Source organism: Lethenteron reissneri, chromosome 29 (assembly GCF_015708825.2).
Source record: "Lethenteron reissneri isolate LAM-NWPU_2019-01 chromosome 29, ASM1570882v1, whole genome shotgun sequence".
In the NCBI taxonomy this organism is placed as follows: domain Eukaryota; kingdom Metazoa; phylum Chordata; class Hyperoartia; order Petromyzontiformes; family Petromyzontidae; genus Lethenteron; species Lethenteron reissneri.
Window position 1 is genome coordinate 13,503,752 of NC_083807.1, and position 19,587 is coordinate 13,523,338.

At 48.5% G+C, this 19,587-nt stretch overlaps 1 protein-coding gene across 4 annotated transcripts in view; it reads right to left on the reverse strand.

The window, feature by feature from the left end:
- LOC133349276 (dystonin-like) overlaps window positions 1–19,587 on the reverse strand; it is a 123,202-nt gene that overhangs the window by 3,793 nt on the left and 99,822 nt on the right. For all 4 annotated transcript variants that reach the window (XM_061562640.1, XM_061562639.1, XM_061562637.1 and 1 more), the window contains 16 exons: window positions 18,188–18,531; window positions 17,097–17,216; window positions 16,169–16,338; window positions 12,660–12,819; window positions 12,021–12,215; window positions 10,397–10,525; window positions 9,572–9,715; window positions 8,979–9,167; window positions 7,556–7,685; window positions 6,250–6,425; window positions 4,534–4,705; window positions 3,897–4,048; window positions 2,645–2,719; window positions 1,443–1,560; window positions 421–623; window positions 170–290 (listed from right to left, as the gene is read on the reverse strand). In XM_061562640.1, coding sequence (XP_061418624.1) covers window positions 170–290; window positions 421–623; window positions 1,443–1,560; window positions 2,645–2,719; window positions 3,897–4,048; window positions 4,534–4,705; window positions 6,250–6,425; window positions 7,556–7,685; window positions 8,979–9,167; window positions 9,572–9,715; window positions 10,397–10,525; window positions 12,021–12,215; window positions 12,660–12,819; window positions 16,169–16,338; window positions 17,097–17,216; window positions 18,188–18,531 — 2,598 coding nt within the window. The remainder of the gene's footprint in view (window positions 1–169; window positions 291–420; window positions 624–1,442; window positions 1,561–2,644; window positions 2,720–3,896; window positions 4,049–4,533; window positions 4,706–6,249; window positions 6,426–7,555; window positions 7,686–8,978; window positions 9,168–9,571; window positions 9,716–10,396; window positions 10,526–12,020; window positions 12,216–12,659; window positions 12,820–16,168; window positions 16,339–17,096; window positions 17,217–18,187; window positions 18,532–19,587) is intronic.

Genomic DNA, 19,587 nt, shown 5'->3' on the forward strand with positions numbered 1-19,587 from the left:
ACCTCAGTGGCACAGCTTCTTTGATTCAAAAGTGGAAAGACAACATGGCGACTCGTGAGCCAACACCGCGGGCGAGCTCAGCACGGCCCCAGAACGGCTCTGTTGTGCAGTGGAAAAAAATAAGTGTAAGAGACAGAAATGTAGAGAAAGCAAACAAGTCACGGTCTACCTGAAGACGGGGCGTGGGAGGGTATGCTGGACACGGAGCAGCTGAGCTGGCCAATGCGCTCCTTGCGCCCAGACTTTCCATTTCCTGACTTCTTAAATTTGTTCGCAGCGGCATCGGACGCCTGTTGGGAGCGGGAAGCATCACAAACATTGCCCATACGTCACCACCGCTCTATTATATATACATCGTCGGCAACCGGTGCGACATTCGTATCAGGCCGTAGCTCGCGGCCGCGTTGTCGACTTGCACACCTGCTGGGAGTCACGGCTGCCGCCGGCTGGAGCGGCGTCTTCAGGGCAGGCGCTCAGGCTGGGCAGGCTGCTGGTGGAGTTGTGTCGGCTCGGAGCCGCCACCTTCCCGCCGCCACTCTTGCTCCGGAACAGCACCATGGCCTTGCCGCCGCCCTCGCCCGACGACAGCCGCTCTCGCAGGTCCACGTTGGTGCGGCCCTTGGCTGCAGTGGCACATGGAAGCCGGCAAGCAATAAGGACGGGCACCGACTTCCGTTCACTGTCATCACCGTCGTTGTCACGATTAGCACGGTTGGCTACGTACGGTGCGAAAGAAGTTCAATATACGTAGACACATCAACTTCTGGCTGAAGGCCTCCCTGAGCTGTCAATATCCCTGTAAATCCGTGTGTAGATTTGAGAATGGTAGAATTTCTTAAGAATAAATTGTCACAATATACGATCATCAACTATTTATTTATTCCATTGGTGTGGAAGTGAAACCTCTTCGTGGCTGCCGAATTTACATGAACCTATGAGCGACAGGGTGTATGGGTGGCTCAGAAGTTGAGCTGGCACCAATAAGTCCACATTTAGAATTAAGACAGCCTCCCATGACTGAATGAATGAATACATTGACATTGTGCTCTCTTCACCACATAATGAAACGTGTTCGATGCACCTTCCGGGAAGCTGTCCTTGTGTGTGACAAGGCGACTCAACAGCTGGCTAGGAGCTCGGCATGAATCTGCCAGGAAAGGGTGACTACCGTAAGAGTAATTTGAAGGTACATTTTCGAAATCTTCAAAATTTTCAAATCGAGAATGACACTCCAGTGTGTTTTTGTGGTTATGGGGGGAGAACCGGGATGACACGGGGAGAATCCATGCAGAACAGGGCGAGGATATACAAACACACAGAGGTGCTCTAGTCGGGAATCAAACCTGGGCACCTCTTGCCGCAAGGCGTAAGTGTTACCACTGGGTTCTCCGAGTGGCCGTGACAAGGTAGATTGGGGGTGGCGCGACAGAGCGCCACGGTACCTCTGCACGGGTCGTTCTTCTGGAGGAAATCGTCCAGCGAGAGCCAGCCCCCGCCCACGCGCACCATCACCGTGCTGCGCAGGATCCGCACCAAGCGCAGCTGCTGCGAGTCCCCAAACTGCGAGCGATAGCCGCAGCTGATGAGTGCGGTGTTCACCGCGGGAGGGTTTGCACTACAATCTCGACGTCAAAAGAACTCCCGCCGCCACGCACGGCTCGGCATGGTAACGCGCGCATGCACACACGTGCAGCCGCTGGATGAGGGCATCCCCCACACCATGCGGATCGTGGGGGGGGGGGGGTGGAAACCATATTTCACCACATCGATAAAGGTGGGAACACATACAAGGAGCACGAGTGTACAGTATAACACATTTTTTTGCGCTGCCCTCTGCTGCCTGCCACAGACCTGTGACCTTTAACAGCTGTTGTGTACTGCTGTCATCCACCTGAACACTAAGCAGGCCCAAACCTGCTTAGCTTCCGACGTCTGACAAGATCGAATGCATTCCGGGTGATTTGGTCATAGGCCATCATGGTAAAGGATCTTTTTTTTAAACGCTTTTATTTAACTCACTCTGTCGTTGTGTTGTCGTTGTTGTATCCTCAAATCTTGTAACTCAAGTTTTACCCACTTCCCAATGTGGTATCAACTGCAAACTTGGTATACTTATGTCATACTGATGATAATACTATGTTCTATCATTAAAAAACATATTTTGAAACATTATTTTTTATATGTGATGTTTCGGCTTGGCTATAATTGTCCATGGTCAACTGACGTTGGCTCTAAATGGCTACGGTCCCTTACGTTATGGCAAGCTTCGGGGCCACTTCCTGGAGCACTTCCATTACTAGTAAGGTACATTTCATTAAAGCGTGTTTTAAAAAGAGGTTTTTTTTAATATTACTTATTTATTGCCACACCATTAAAGGCCACATAGTATGCCACAGCCCATGGGGATGTGACCACGTGGTCCATGGTTTTGAGATTGGGATCCACAGTCACTCTGTGAGCTACTCATAATTCGATACTGGCGTTGAAGATATCCGCATCCACCATGCAACATTCTGATGTAATTCAGCAGGGACCTTAGTTGTGGCGCTGTCTCTGGGTGAATATTTAAATCTTCAAATGTGCACATTTATTGCATTTTGTTGGGGTTTTATTTTTCCCAGATTGAACAAACAGTAAAACTTACCCTGTATTTGTTTTCTTCCACTTGCTCCACTTGGAACCTCCGGGAACATTTGCAGGCGGACACCTTTCTAATGACCTGGCAGTGATGAGCAAAGATGTTACCACTGAGTATAGAAGTACGTCAACACAATTACAATCTTCATACACAAATCCAAATACCTCAATTTGGATTACAATGTAGACTGGAACATCACCAGGATAGTGAAAGTACCTGTTTCACATCTGTGCACATGAGTTCAGAAGAAAATGCCAGTTTGACACAGTACGCTTTCGCGACCAATATTATGGATTTACTCTCCAACACACCGGTGGGCTGAAGTAGTAACTAATTGACGCGTTTTGTTTACAAGACAAACCTTACTGGTTGGCTGTTTCGGGTGGTGGTGGGTTACGATCTAACCCAAAAATCTTTAAATGGAGAAAATGTAAGCCATATTCTTTACGAAAAAAAAAACATTTAAAGGTTTATTTTGTATGAAAAAAATTATAGAATTCTGTATAGAAATATCGCTTTTTTCTGGATTCAACACATATTTTTTATAGCTGTTACTATTAACTATTTAATATTTTACCAGATAAGGCCCACTGAACTATAAAGCTCTTTTTCTGAAGCAACCTAGCCACAAATGATATCTGAACAAAGTGGCTTATCACGTGGAAATCTTCTAGCAACAACCGTTAAGAGAGAAACTGGAGGACCTGGAGAAAAATCCACGCAACCACGGGCATAACATACAAGCTCCAAATATACAGGCGTCGAGGGTTGGGATCAAACCCACGACCTTCTTCACAACAGGCGAGGTAGTTAACATCTCGCCGCCGTGTTCATGAATTCATTGCCGGATAAAGTCCTCCCTACGCCATGCTGGTCATGGGGGTTATTTGAGCATGCTTCACCACGCTAGTCAGTGTGGGTTTGTGAAGCGGTCGCCCAGGGGCGGTTCAGACATCACTTTCCACTGGTCTTAGCCGAGGCTAGGGAATCGAACTCGGATCACCGGGTTCACAGCGCACTTCACCAACGCTTCCTGCCAATTCGAGAAACATCAGATCTGATATTTCATGTTTTATCCAATTTGCTCCTTAATGATCTATTTGCATTATTTACACGCTCACAATAGCAGTCATACAAACACTTCGAAATTGCTCTTGCAGGGACTACTGCTGGAGTTGCATTGAGTTGGCATATGCCTGCGCGTTTGCTCGTGCATCTTTACAAAATGAAACTCATCTGTGCATGGTGCACAGCCCACCTCGTCGTCGATCTTGTCGGCGTCTGTCATGCTGCCGCCAGCTTTGCTGGGGCACAGCTCGGAGACGAACTGGTAGTAGTCCACGAGCGTGCCCTCCTGCACCCCGAACCTCCCGACCACGGCGTCCAGCTCCCACTCCTCGCTGCCCAGCCCTACAGGAAATGGACCAGCGTCACCAGTTACGAGCGAAGCATCGACTCATCGATTGCACTGACGTCTCGTGCTCCCGATGCATGTACTGTGTGTTGAACTTCTTTCGTACCGTACGTAGCTGGATGAAAGTCTTCCCAAGGCGTGCAGGTCATAGGATTTATTGCAGCATAGGATTTATTGGCCCTTGCAGGTTGGTAAAGGCGGGGATGAATGGACGTGAGAATTGTGGGGCAAAGAAGTGCAGAACAATGATGGATATTGCTTCACTGCCCTCTGCTGCTTACCACACATTTCTTACGTGTGTGTTGTGGGTCACCCATCTAAGCACTATCCAGGCTCCACCCCTGCTTAGCTCATGAGATCTGACGACATTGGGCCCATTCCAAGTGATCTAGTCATAGGCACCTGGTTCTAAATAACGTTGATGAATGGATGGTTGTACGCTGCTATTGTCTCGACAGGGAGAGGCTTCTCTCCTTCTTACCCAGCAGAGAGATCTCGCGGGCAAACTCATCCCGTGTGATGCGGCCGTCCTGGTCTCCGTCCAGACGCTTGAAGATGTCCATGAGACGAGACTTCTTCAGCTTCGTCTGTTGCGAGAAGCGCTTCCTCCACTGCGCGAAGCTGAACTTTTCCTGCTCCATTTCCTGCCACATCTGCCCGTTGTCAAAATTACGATTGACGGCGATGCTGACGATGTAAAAACAATGGTATTCATTCACACGGGAGAGCCCCGCTGGGCCACCAGACACCTTTCAAGGAGGGTCCGCCATTATATGTTTGACCAATTGATTATTAAACAAGGGATGTTTTCATTACGATGTCGAAGGTCATAATGGCGATTGGATTTAAGTCCCCAGGGGAGCCTCGCTGAGTCACAAGAGGCTATTTGCAGGAGGGTCCCGCTACACTGGGGTGTTTTAAGCAATTCCATTCATGAGTTTTTGGCTTCTTGTTTGGGAAGGAAAGTGGAATAACTGGAGAAAACACACCGCCCATGCGAGGGGGTAACACTCAAAGCTCCACACAGATGGAGTCAATGAAACCTCTCTAGTACTGTCATCTCCTAGCCACATCAAAGCCCAAACTTACAAGACTCTGTATTCCGAGGTAGTCTCCCATCTAAGTCTCACCCAGACTTAGCTTCCAATGTCTGATGAGTTCGACTGTTCTGTAGAACCACAACCAAAAACCATCAGCACAAAAAATTTCAAACGATGAAAGAAGTTTTATGGAAATTCATCGGCATGTTCATCCACTGAGGTGATTTTATGATTCTCCTTATTTAAGACTCGTTATTCTATGGAAGAGTTGATCATTGGTTAAATCTTAAACCTTGTTTGTAGTTGTTATTTTTTGAAATATAATTTAAACAAAATATTTTTCACCCCATGAGTCTGAATGCCACAAATTAGCATCTTACTTATGTACGAGAGTGGCACTTCGAGGCATTTGGTTACGTGATTTAGTGCCTTATGAATGAAAGCTGAAGTTTCTGATGTTGTTGAATGAGTAATTTTAACAAATTGTAATTAATTAATTCTTGCACAATTTGATACATGTGTCATGAGCATGATTATAGCTTTTATTGAATTATTTCATACATAACTACATGCCTAACATTTCAAGATCATTGGTAATTCCTTACTGCTGTTGACCAAACTCATATTAAAAGGGAATGAGAACCACATGAGCTCAAACAACAATTCCAAATAAATATCCGATTCTACAGAATTCTGCACGAGTGCATGGAAACATACATGTTTGGAAGAGGAACACAAGGATTGGAGAACGTAGACAAGTTAGAGACATCACGCTGACCTAAGACAAGTGGCCTTGCGCAGGACAGGGCTCTAGGAGGGGATGACAGCCAAATGACAGTGGCAGGCACCTGAGAGAAAGTCTACGGCTGAGATGGAGTGATGAAGTCAGCTTGTATGTAGGAGCTAGACGGAGACCGTGAGAGATGGTGACAGCTTGCGGCTTTCATCCAGCAGTGAATAGATCAAGGCTGATGATAATGATGATGACGATCAGAACAGGATGACAATCACGGATAGATATGATGTCATTGAGCAACTAATGATGATAATAATGATAATGCCACTACAGTGATGATAATAATAATGGCACTCTGGGATGAATTAACAATTCGCACAGCCTTAATTACTGACCGCCAGAGGTCGACTTGCTCGCTCACCGTCTGGCTCTGCTGGAGGGCGTCGCGTAGCCGGCCCTGCCGCTCCAGCGCCGCGAGCCACACCTGGTGCCAGCAGGCCACGAGCGCCGTCACGTGGGGGTCTCGCGGCTCAGACAGCGGCCCGGGGGACAGCGGCGACGACACGGGGCTGTCGGGCTGCGAGCCCGAGAGCTTGCCTGTGCCCAGACACGCACACGCCCCCGCACGCCGCTTCAGAGAGGGCGACGTCGCCACGGCGCTCGTGCCAGGGTAAGACGGCACGAGCCTGGGCCCTGCCGCCGCTGGCGCACGCGGCGGCCCGCACCGTGCCGCACTTGAACGCAAGTCAATGCACGCGCGCAAAAGCACACGTGCGACAGCACGCATGTCACACAACGCACACGTATGCGGGTCATGCTGCTCACGTCATGTACCGAGCACGCACCCGCACGCACGCACACACACCGTACCCCGCATGCACGCACACACCATACCCCGCATGCACGCACACACCATACCCCGCATGCACGCACACACCATACCCCGCATGCACGCACACACCGTACCCCGCATGCACGCACACACACCGTACCCCGCATGCACGCACACACCATACCCCGCATGCACGCACACACACCGTACCCCGCACGCACGCACACACACCATACCCCGCATGCACGCACACACCATACCCCGCACGCACGCACACACACCGTACCCCGCACGCACGCACACACACCATACCCCGCATGCACGCACACACCGTACCCCGCATGCGTGCCACAGAACAATAATGCCACAAGGCGGATGTGGCAAGGGCATGGACACCACAGCGTGCACATGACCACAAGACACACGTGCCACAGCACAAAGACAAAGATCCCCAATATAGCCTTTAACTATGGTGCAAGTGCTCTTAGTGAGGACCTATGAAGGCCGGGATGGACCAACACCACACCCCACCACTTTTGTCTCCCCAGTGCTGATGTTTACACACTGCCCCAGGTACTCGTCTAAGGCAGAGTCGACCTAGAGGAGGCCCTAGACCAGTTAAAATATAGCAGGAATTAAACTCGGGTCGCCGGGTTCGTAGCGCGTAGTGTGCTGACTACCTACAGCTTACACAAACAATGCTGCACACACAACACATATAATTCACACGATCATGCAGCCAAAGCAATGAGCTCTCATGCAATGATCGAGGAATACAAAGTCAGCACAGTAAACATGTTAACTCCGATTCAGTCACTCGTTCTCCACAGATCATCGGTGGACTCAATATGTTCCCCTGTAAAAGCGTGAAGTGAAAAACGACGGCCAAACTCACGCGTCCTCGTCTTGTCCAGAAAGGGGGAGAGGGTCCCACTCAGCTGCGACTCGCTGGAGAGCTTGCGCCTGTTGCACCTACCCAGGCGGTCCATCTCCGGCTGCTTCAGCATCATCCTCTCCATCAGGCTCTGCGGACAGCGGCCTCGTGTGAGCGAACAGCGCGTGGCCGAGTGAGAAACGCCGCTTCGCTACGGGCGGGGCGGGGTGGGGGGGGTCTAGACGCAACATCGGGCAATTGGAGACGACGAGAAGATGTGGTTGGTTGAAGGCAGCGTCGGCGTTTTGGGGGACCTTTGGGCTTGCCCTCAACAACCGTGATAAGCAAAAAAAGCAAGCAGGTGAAATGTAGTGAGTGCAAAACGCATCGTTCTGAATTGCAGGTGAATTCGTCATCATCTCGCTGATGGCAGCACGAAAGGAAGCAAGTTTCTGACCGTATCTCCGAGGAGTTATGACTCGTATGTTTGTACTTTATCCAGGCACTTTCGTTTTCCCCACAGTTAAGAATGCTTGAAGAGGAATTGGCCAGACACCGCAAGGATTAATCTCCTGAAAAAGAGTTTGTGGCTCGTTCAAGAATTGCCTGAGTAAGTACAGGAATCAGATAGTCGGTGCATGATAGAGTGAATGAGCAAGTGAGTGACTAAGTATGGTCGTCACCCGTTCATAATTAGTACTGACATCACAGAGGCGGACCTCTTCCCATGGGAGGATGGGCGGGGGGAATGGCCCCAGTATTTAATTCTCTAGGAATGGGGTCCTACATTAACGATAAACAATCAACACATTTTCTCTGGTAATTATCAACAAAATACCCAAGGGAGGTAGCAGTCACCCTCCACTGCGCACCCCTTGGATGCACCACTGAGACATCACACATTTCAGATGAGTCTCCTCATCACTGTGTTGACTCTTCCTTTATTAATGGTTTTCATGATTCGACACAATTGTCCCAAAAAATACCTATTTGCCAGGGTACGTGACGTTGAAGCGCAACACATGGGTGCGTGATCTATGTCTATCATTTGTTAACCCATTTTGATGACGTACATGGACGTTAACAGTTTTTCCTCCAATTCGTTTGCATGATTCGACATACGTGTACATCATCGCCCTCCCATGCGGGAAGGCGTGTGGCACAGGTTGGCGCCAGCTATCCTAGAGTGCGGTCGTGTCGGTACAGTTCTCTGCAGTGAGTACAATATCTTTAAAACAGCGCCGCTACACCTCTCGAAATAAAATTAACGCTAACCGCTTGCGCGTTTCGAGATTGAGCGGTGAACGGGACCGACCCCGCAACGTGCAGACGTCTCGGAACGGGAAAGGGCTGAGTTCAAAGTGCAACCAACCAATGGCTGAGCTAGCAAGTCAATGGCAACGTACGGCAAAAGTGCGCCGGTTCAGCGAGCTGGGCTCGTCACCTGGTGCTCGTCGATGAGGCCCTGTATGGACTCCTCATCCTGGGGCAGGAGCTCCGTCTCCTTCTCGGCCAGCGAGTCCTGCGCCTCTTGCAGCCACAGGAACATCTCCTCCGCCAGGTGTGCCTGCTCCTCAAGCTCCCGCAGCGACGTGTCCAGCCAGGCCTGGAGCCGCCAGGCCCGGCCACTCACCTGCACGTGCAGACAATAGCAAAAATATAAGTGTTATGAACAACTCTAGCCTGGCGGCCAGGGTCGCTAAGAAACAATCCACAATTCAATGTGGCTCCGGATTTGTAAGTGAATAAGCCACATTAGGTTATAGTGTGCACACGTAGGCCCGTCCTCCCAGATGCCAAATCTTTATTGATTGAACTGGCCAAACATCCAAATGTGGCACGATCCTCCCTAGGAAGAGTCTCGAGACTCAACTAGGCTCTCCTGGATAATCGTAAACAGTGGCCACCAATCGTGGTGGCCTATGAAGTCAGAAGGTCGGCGAAAGAAGTTCAACATACACACGTACATTACTATCTGCTTCCTTAAACATGTGCCAGTAATAGAGAATGTCCTGTCTGCCGGGGCCACGTGTTCACCTCTTGGAAGTTGTTGTGCACCGAGGCCAGGCACTGCTTGAGGCTGATTGTGCCGTCGGGGTGACAGGTAGACAAGATGGCATCAGCCAGGCCAGAGATCCTTGCCATCTCCTCCTCCCTGCTCTCCAGCTCCAGCATCCACTCCTGCGGTGATAATAAAATGCCGCGTAAGCACTCGCTCACGCTGTATGCCAGCGTTCTTCATTGCAAAGCCCGCGGGCCACTGGCGGCCTTCAGTGTGGCCTTTGACGTGCGGCCCCCGACAATAGAAAATGTGAATAAACATTGTGCTGTCAAACCCCCAATGGTTTAAAATGTGTGACGGCCCTCACACTGATGTCTTATTGGCCCCCCTCTGAAAATGAGTGAAGAACACTGATGTATGTCGATGGGATGGCGAGGGGGGGGAGGGAGGAGGAGGGGGGTCTGTTTAGGGGTGCCACCTCTGACGTACGAAAAAACTGGACTTGTCATGGGAAAAACGAATCTCATAATACAGCATAAGGAGGGGATCTACATGTAAATGGATTATCTTGCGTGGTGTATAATTAATCAAATGACATAAACCGGGACATTTGTTGTACTGGGAAGACTTGCAGATATTCCAAGACAGCTACAGGAACCAAAAACTATCCTGGGAAAACCAGGATCGAGGTAGCAAACCTCAGAATCTTTCTCAGAATCTTTATTGAGACTGGATGAATCCGATGAGCTACAAAGCTTTTTCACAGGCATCCAGTAACCTCCGGTAAATGGTGGTCGGGTTTGCGACATGGGGGTGGAGGGGGGGCAACGGTCAGATTGCGCGCAGCGTTCGCATCTGACCGCGTGCTGCTTGGCCAGCTCCTGCAAGGCTTCCTCCTCCTCGGGCAGGGCGTCGTGCGGGTAGAGCATCCGATCGGCCAAGGTGCACCACTCCAGCTGCCGCGTCATCGCTCTCGCCAGCTCCTCCGCCTGCTCCGCAGCGAGATGACCGGACGAGAGAGAGAAAAGCAGCCACAAAAGCTCTCACGTGTGTCGTGGATTAAGCGACGGCGTTGCAAAAAACGGAGCGCTGCGTCTCAGCTCGCAAGTGCTCTCACATCTCGCGCATTAGCGCCGAGACTCAAGTAGTCAGGATTTTTCTCACGCTCTCAGGGTGATACCGATTATCTCACACGTTTCCAGGCGCGGGAACGTGAGAATATGTATTGAAGTCATACGAAAGGTACTGATTTGCATCTGCCCGGGTATAAAATGCCTGAAAGTACAACCTCCGAAACAGTGGAAGAGCGTGGTTGGAATGAGTCCTGGTGTAAGGAATCCAATAGGATGCCCTCTCCAAATCCCCCCGTCTTTGAACCCAGGTGCTTGGGCCCTTGCGGTCTCTTACCAACACAGCAACAGCCCCGTTGCCGCCGCCACCCCTCCCCCATCCTCCACACCCCACCCACCCCCCACCAAACTACGCAGGCAACTGATCAGTTAGGTCTGAGATTCATGCATCACTCGTTCACACCGGACCCCTTTCATATGTTCAGCTGCCTCTCACGCAGGGCCAATCTTAAGGCCACCCGCTGATTACTACCGCACCTCTCCACGCCTGAGAGGTCTGCGCACATTCCACTTGAATTCAAAGGATGCTGTTGATGACGTTGCTACGGTTGCAAAAGCGATGGTACGAAGCAGATAATCACGCCCATCACGAGAGCAAGCTCACTGTGGTACAAACGTCCTTCCGAAGGATTTAATTTGTAGTGTGGAAGCTGTCGGGGCAAATGTGTTTTCATTATAGCAAATCGTTATTTTTGCTTTGGTTTGTGTCTCCACGTTTTCGGTGACCTTTTGACTAATTTGTCCAGTTTTCAAAAAGTAAAGTCACTACTACGAACAGACATGATGCTGTTCACCCTCGTTGAAGAGCGCAATACATGCGTGGCTGGCTTCATAAGCTACAAGGAATTATTTGGGCTGACTTTCTCACCCGATATTTGTCGAGAACACTGCTTATCTTGCCGGACACCACTGCAGAATTGTGAATAAATAAAGGGAGAAGAAGAATTTGAGATGGATGTAGCGGGGCAAAATAATTCCCTGAACAGAAGTTTGAATTGATCCGTGTGAACTGAATCGCGCCAGGCGCACCTCTACAAAACTAAACTTTTTATATTAGCAGGTAAGGCCCACTGAACTATATATCTCTTTTTCAGAAGCAACCTGGCCACAAATGATAGCCCAACGAAGTGGCTTATCACGCGGAAATCTAGAGCAGCCAAATACTCTGAACGCGTGATGTTAATTCTAAATGTGGAGGGGAAAATAGGAGGACCTGGAGACAAATCCACGCAACCATGGAGAGAGAATAACACGCAAGCTACAAATAAACAGCAGGCGGTCAAGGGTTGGGACCGAACCCACGACCTCCTGCATACCAGGCGAGGTAGTTAACATCCCCTCGCTACCACGGCACCTGCTGGAGCGCCGCGTGGAGGCGCGTCTCCTTGGCGGTGGCGAGCCAGCACACGGCCTCCCAGCGGGCGAGCAGCGCCTCGGAGCGCTCCACCATGCCGCACGAGTTCCCGCCGCCCAGCACGGCGCACTCCCGCGAGGCGCGGCGCACAAACTCCGCGCTCTGCCCATGCTCCGACAGCTCCTCGCGGAGGGCCTGCCGACGGGGGGCGCAATGGCGGGACAACAGCAGGGACCACCCCCAGCGCTAAAAACCACAGAACTTTGCAACGTTTAAAGAGATTGCATTTTGGGCGCGATTTTATCCCCAGCCGTCATATCCTGGGCGTATTGTGTGGTGACTGGTGATAATATTGTTCTGTACCCGGTGAAAATGTTGTGTTGTACCTAGTCAACGTGTTGTGCTGCACCCAGTGAACGTGTTGTGGTGTACCCGGTGAACACGTTCTGCTGAACCAGGTGAAGGTGTCGTGCTGCACTATGTGAACGTGTTGTGCTGTACCGGGTGAACACGTTCTGCTGAACCAGGTGAACGTGTCGTGCTGCACCAGGTGAACGTGTTGTGATGTACCGGGTGAACATGTTGTGTTGTACCTAGTCAACGTGTTGTGCTGTACCGGGTGAACACGTTGTGCCGTACCTGGTGCTCGCGCAGGAGCCTGGCGACCGTGTCCATGTCGCCCAGGACGGGAAAGTCAGGTGACAGGAGCGGTTCGACGCCGTCGAGCCACGCGGACAGGGCCTGCAGGGCGTCAACCAGCTGCCCTGAGAGCATCAACGATGCCTCCAAGCTTTGCTCCCTGCATCCGAGGCGATCCGACACATACCACGCATGCAAGTCACTTTGCTACGGTCAGCAGCGACGCTGTCAATACACCGGCGCAAAAACGCCCAGCTGGCGTATTGATTGACCGAGAGACAAATTAAACCATAAGCCTCTCTTCTTCAAGGTTCACCTGGGTAAAAATAAATACATCAAGGAGCAAGACAGTTACACTTTAGAGATCAATCGAACAGCAAAACAAGTTCACCAATAAATAAACAAAACATTTAATGGAAAACTTTAACACCATATAAAACAGGAATAACAGATTTATGTAAGACGTAAAATGTTGAAAAGTATTTACATTCATAGCAATTCGAAACTGTTGATAATCAAGTCTAAAATATTTTTTTTCTATCAAATGTTGGCAATCTACTGGGTCCAAGATAGTTCATGAATATGAATGGTACGGAATAAACAATGAACTACCGTAGGTAATTTACTTGAAGAATGAGGGCTAGTTTCCCATTTTAGTAAACGTGCCAGAAGACATCGTCGCCTTCACGATTTGGTGCGGAGCCAGTCATGAAGACATCAGTGCGTTGTCGTAAAACTAATGGAGGCAAATTAACGCTCATCAGGATAACATTCGGGCTCATAGAATGACAGAGTTATCAAGCTATGCATTGGCATTTACAGAGTTAAGAGATACAGAACTTTTATTAAAGAAACACGTAAGCACATAGTACTTTCTAAAATAATGTGCCAATTGCAATTTTTTATCATGAAATGTGAAAAGTACAATTATGAAGCATATTACTTTAGTTTATTTCAATCAAATAATGTTTAACTCCAACTTTGTACTGGTTATTCAAACAGTGCAGATTGTTTAAACCGCAGTGTTTCATTGTATCAAGCTTGACACCACCAGTCTCTTTGCATTCATACTTTTAATAATTATAATAATCTGATGGGCTCATGGGTGACTTACACAGCCACCTAGTTTAGTATGAACAAAGATATAATACGAGTTATGACAAAACACATTGGACATGCCATGTTATCGAAATGTTCTCAAAATACACACTCACGTACGTGCGCACACACTCACACTGCTTGTCACCACACAACCGGGTAGATTAGTAAAGAACCGATACACGATAGCAGATGATACAATACCCTACATGAGGCCTCGCTATCAAAATGCAATCACGTGTAACATAATATACACACCAACACACGAGCACACAGATATACGACATTGAACCAAACAGAATGCACCGTACAGCAGCACATTTAGCCAACGCAGACATGCATTCCTCACAACAACAACAAACAAAAATCGGCGAAATGAGGGACCGGTTACTTCTGAGTCCACGACGCGGTCATTGCCGCAGCTTCATCCGAGCGGCACCAAACGCGCTGGCGCTGTCACCGATGCGGCACAACGCTCACCGGGTCGCACTGCCGCACAGACGCTGCTGCAACACGCGGCTCCGTGCCAGCTAGGCGAAGGTGGCCACGTGCCAAGGGAGCCCTCAGCGCACATCGGTGGTCGGTACAAGGCATCCAATGACAAGCAACCCCGGTTTGAAATAAAAAAAAAGCTTACTGCTCTTTGCGTCATATATAGGCGATGTCATCGCAGTAAAACTGTACAGATGACAGTCGTTTTGATTTAAGTTTGATCAAGCTATCTTTTATTCGCATTTTTTTTTGTCCGCATTTTGCGAACGTCTCCTTGAGTGAATTATTAGGAGAACGGAGCACCATGCGTGACTTTCACTGCATGTTGATGTGCATCAAATGTATGCGGCATGCTCATAAAATGTTATTGGAATATAAATGAGTTGCGTTCCATTGAACTTGATTTATACACTTGTACCAGCAGAAACATTACGCACACATACATTTAACACAAAGGCTTTTGTTAAATGTGTGTGGATCGCTCTCCGACACACCGATGTTCTGAAGCAATAATTCACTGTCCCGGTTGATCACGTGACAATTTTATGAATTGTCTGTGTCGGCTAGAGGAAGGTTTACGACACGACATTTTACTTACGTGGGCCTACCCAAAAATACATTATGAATCACACATTTACAGAGTGATCATTTATAGATTCATTATTTCTTTCATCCGTGGAAAATGTAAATGACAGGTTGTGGATTATGCACATGAACCATGTCCATGAAAATAAAGCAATGAACAATAAAAATACATACTATGAACCCTAAACAGACAGACATCATAAAATTAGCACTTTAGTGAACACCCAGCACTTACTATCATACAATGATGCCTCTGCACCCGACTGAAGCCAGCTCCGTAATCCTCTGTTTCACTATTAGTGACATTCCTCCTACACAACAAGACACTTCCACCCACTAAAACAAGTTATTGAAAGCATATGCTATCTCAATTAAGGTTTCCACTGCATATGCGTGTGGTGTGTAATGAGCATACCTCTCATTTGTGAACGTTTGGAAATATAAATCTGTGGATGAATGTGGGGGTCAGGCCACTGAGTTGGTATCGCTGAAGAACCTTGGTTAGAAGCGATACTGCCACCCGCGATTAAATCTGCTTCTCAAGTGCAGCAAATTTCAGTTACCTGCAACTGGGTTTATCACGTAACGTGTATTATTCCAGCTCTGATATGAAACATTGCCGTTATTATGATATGATGCTGAAAATACAGGAAGAAAATAATTCATGAAAGGTATACTTTAGGGGGATACAAAAGCCCTATGGACCAAATTCCACGATTATCAGACCTTACAAGCTAAGCAGGTCTGAGCCTGGAGAGTGATTGGATGGGTGACCACCATGCATACCAGGTGTTACAGGTTTCTGCAGGGCTACGTTGTGGGCAGCAGAGGGCAGTACAGTAAAACCTATTGTTGGACGGTACTTTGCAGTTGTATGTTCCCACATCGATGCCTAAAGACTTCACCAATCCGCTCCGACCAGCACGGCGAAGTATGGTCCAATAACCGCCGCGACCAGAATGGCATGAGGAGGCCTTCGTCCAGCAGTTGATCGACAAAAGGACTGGGCACGTACATCGTGAGCGATACACTTGAAATGTAATGGGCGAGTCGATGCTTAGCTCGTTACTGGTGCCACCGGGTCGGCTCCCGGCAGGGCTGGGCAGCGAGGAGTGGGATCAGGATGTACGCATGTATGTTGAACGATTTTCGCACCTCACGTCGCCAACCAGTGCTATTGGGAGGTGCGGATGCCGTGGTCGGCAGGTTCGGGGCGCAGAAGGGGACGTTGGTGGGTTAACTACCAGCCCGTTTCAGTTCGGCATGAGGATTTCCTCATCCAGCAGTGGATTTAACAAAGTTGGGCGTAGGCGTGCGTGTGCAATCATACCCACCGCTCGGCAGACAGGGCCTGCACCTTCTCCCACGTGCCCCGCATCTCTCCCAGCATGCTCTGAAGTTGGCCGTGGTTTGAAGTCAGGGCCGCGGCCTCGACCGCCAACTCTCCGAGATCCACGCACTCCTCGTAGGCCTCTTCGTGAGCGCGCAGGCCTCCCTGAAGCTCCTGGGGGGTCCATAAACAGTGCAGCAAAGATCACCACCACGGACTTCCACACACTCTTGAAAACCCAGCACGCTCCGCCAAATCCATCTCTTGTTCACGTTCCCAATCATGCCATGCGGCTCAAACGTGACATGTGGGTGAGCAAGACCCGCGGAGGGCTATTGCGCAAGCATCATTGGATAGATGCGGCCTGCGACACCGCCTTTCACGCAAGTGTTCGGCGGCGGAGCAGCCACAAGCGGAGTGTCCTCCTCGTGAATGCCTCCCTGGGGGGTTATTGACGACATTGCAGATAAGAGCAACGGATATAAGAAGAGGTTTTACCCTATCTGGCAATAAAACAACAGGTGTTAAGATGTTTATTTAAAGCTTTCGTGACTGCAGGGATTCATATTCTTGGTTCTTTCGGTAAAGTCACGTAGAAGGGAAATAATAAAATAAGAAATATATATTACAAAAATATATATTTTTTTATATTCTTTTTATTTTATTGTTTCCCTTCTACGTGACTTTACCGAAAGAACCAAGAATATAGGTGTGAAGATGCTAAAACACCAAACAGAAACCTTGCACAAGGAATTCTGCGAGCATTAACCAATATTCTTATATTTTGATACTGGCAAGAAAGGTCCCATATTTTCAAAGCAACGGAGTTCCCGGATAAGAGAAGCTCTGGCCGCACTACAAGGCTACCCGCTCTCTATACCGGCTCCCTATGCTCAAGTGATACGAGCGCTGGACCGAGATGGCCTTGTTACCTTGAGCTTGAGGAGCCGTTCCGTAAGTGTATCGATGCCATCATCACAGCCCGGCTCTTGGCTCAGGGCGTCTGAGATCTCCAGCAACCACGTGTGCATGGCTTTCCAGCTGTCCAGAAACTGCCCACGAGGTCGTGACAAAAGCAGAGGGCATAACGATCTCAAGAGTCATGCGTGTCGTCAATAACGTACAATGAACTGAACAAAGAAAGCGAACAAAAGCTATAAAGTGTTTAAAGAGCTTAAACGAATATAAGTTACGAATTACACTGAGGAAATAGCAGAGGCAAAACGTGGATTAGAGAATAAATGCCAATGAGAGACATCGTATTGACTATGGGAGGAAGTAAGTGGGCTTGGCCTGGACACATGGCTGGAAGGGATGATGACCGACGGATGACGCTGGTGATTGAATGGACGAAGCCGAGAGGACGTTCACTGTGGAGGTGGAACGATGAGATCGGTTCATGTGCAGGAGCTACACTCGGCAGCCTTCATGGTAAGCGACTTCGTTCAGCTATCATTTGTGGCCAGGTTGCTTCTGAAAAAGAAGCCGATAGCTCAGTGGACTTCACCTGGTAAAATAAAAAGTGTAGTTTAATTTGTAATTGCTTTTTTGTGATTTGCTTACTTTTCCTATACTTTGCACTCCTATCGTGAATTTGTATTGTTTGTTGTTGTAACGTTCTGACCTGCCCCTCCTGGACATCTCTACAAAATTAGTTTAATAGCTTATTGGATTCCTCCAGTATAAATATTCTGATTCTGATGGTGATGTGGAATTGCGGAGAAGCCTTCTTTCAGCATCGGTTAGCCAATGGCTGATAATGATGATAATGACGGTGCTATTCATTTAGAAAAGCCTCGTTGAGTCTCAAGGCAAATTTTCAGGAGGATAATGTTAGAGATATTTGACCAATTCTGTTTTTAGTACTATTGCATCCTGGTGGAGACAGTGCCTGAGAAGCCTACGAAGGTGAAAACACGCAGACATCGCACAGGCATCTCACAAACCACGCAAAACATATGCACTTATAAACGCAGACAGTAGGAGCAATACAACCCATAACCTAAACAAATGTCACGGATACCTGCTGCTCCTGAGAGTTCGGGTCACCCTCCCTGGCTTTGCTTGCGTCTTCAGGCTCATCGTCTTCAAGCCGTTGGTCTAACATCGTGGCAAGGTCCACGTGCTCGCGGCTGAAAACCGAAGGAGATTCGAGTTCGCAGCCTTGCGTCTCGTCTTCATCGTCTTTATCGTCGTCTCCGTCTGCGCACATCTCCGACGCGCTGCGGTGGCTGTCGCACTCCGCGTGAAGCGCTTCCGAGCCGTCCAGCGACCCCAGCGAGAAGGTCGCGTCCCGTGCCGGATCCTCTTCGGCCTCACGGGCTATCTGCGCGTCGTCCGAGTCTTCGTTCAGGCAAATAGCTGAATCTACGGCAGGGGAGATGGGAATTTTTTTGTTCAACGCAATCGTCAAGAAAGTCACCAGGGGGCTGTGTTCGAGATGGTGCTGAAGGTGTACGAAGAACATGTTTCACCGAGCAATTTCTATTACCTGGTTATGTCATACCCTGCTCTGCAGAGGTCTGACTGAAATATAAGGTGTCCATGAAGATATCAGCCATATTTAGAGCATAATAATTCGACGGAGTTTGAACAGCACAGTTGAATGTTGATCTAATCTGACCTATACAGTGTATTCTTTGGTGATACTGAGTTGGCAGCGGTGCACAAACACAAATAACAACCTAAAACGATACATTCGTTAATACCAATGCATGCTACAATGCGGGAAGCAATGCTCATGTGCTATGAAGGGCCATTGCCCGAAACGTTGCTTCATGTATACTTTTCAAGGCAGTGTTATTGATGAATGTGTAGATGGTGTTTTTTCACAAAGTGTACACCAACAAAAACTAACAGCTTAAGAGATGGCATCACGCCCGAGATGTTGGGGGATATCCAAGACTCGCTCTATGATACCTTTGACCAAAATGCCACGGTGAATATGTGGATGTCAAGAGGCATGAAATTCACACGATCATTTTTGTTACACCGCCAAGTGTGTGCACAGTTTTATCGACCTATATAATAATGTACTAATTATAATTCTTGTGATTCCATTACGGGCACCCGGTACTAATAGTAGTTTAGATGTTTGTGTATGACAAGGCAGTGTGTGTCAATGGCAAGATTGCGAGGCACCATCAGCCTGTGAAATGCTACGTCCTGTCACATGTTACGATAAATGGCTTCAATACAAGTTGTCCTAATCAATTGCTTAATAAATATGGAATGGTAAAATAATGTATTTGTTAGAATTGTATTAATTCAGTAATCAGTTACATTTTCTGGTAATAAAGATTAGCTACTGTATTTTACGCAAGTAAGCCTCAATGAATTGTTTGCTGTTGAAAAGTAAGTTAATTAAAAATAAAGTTTTTTTATCATTAACGCTTACACCTTGTATCACCATCATCATATTTG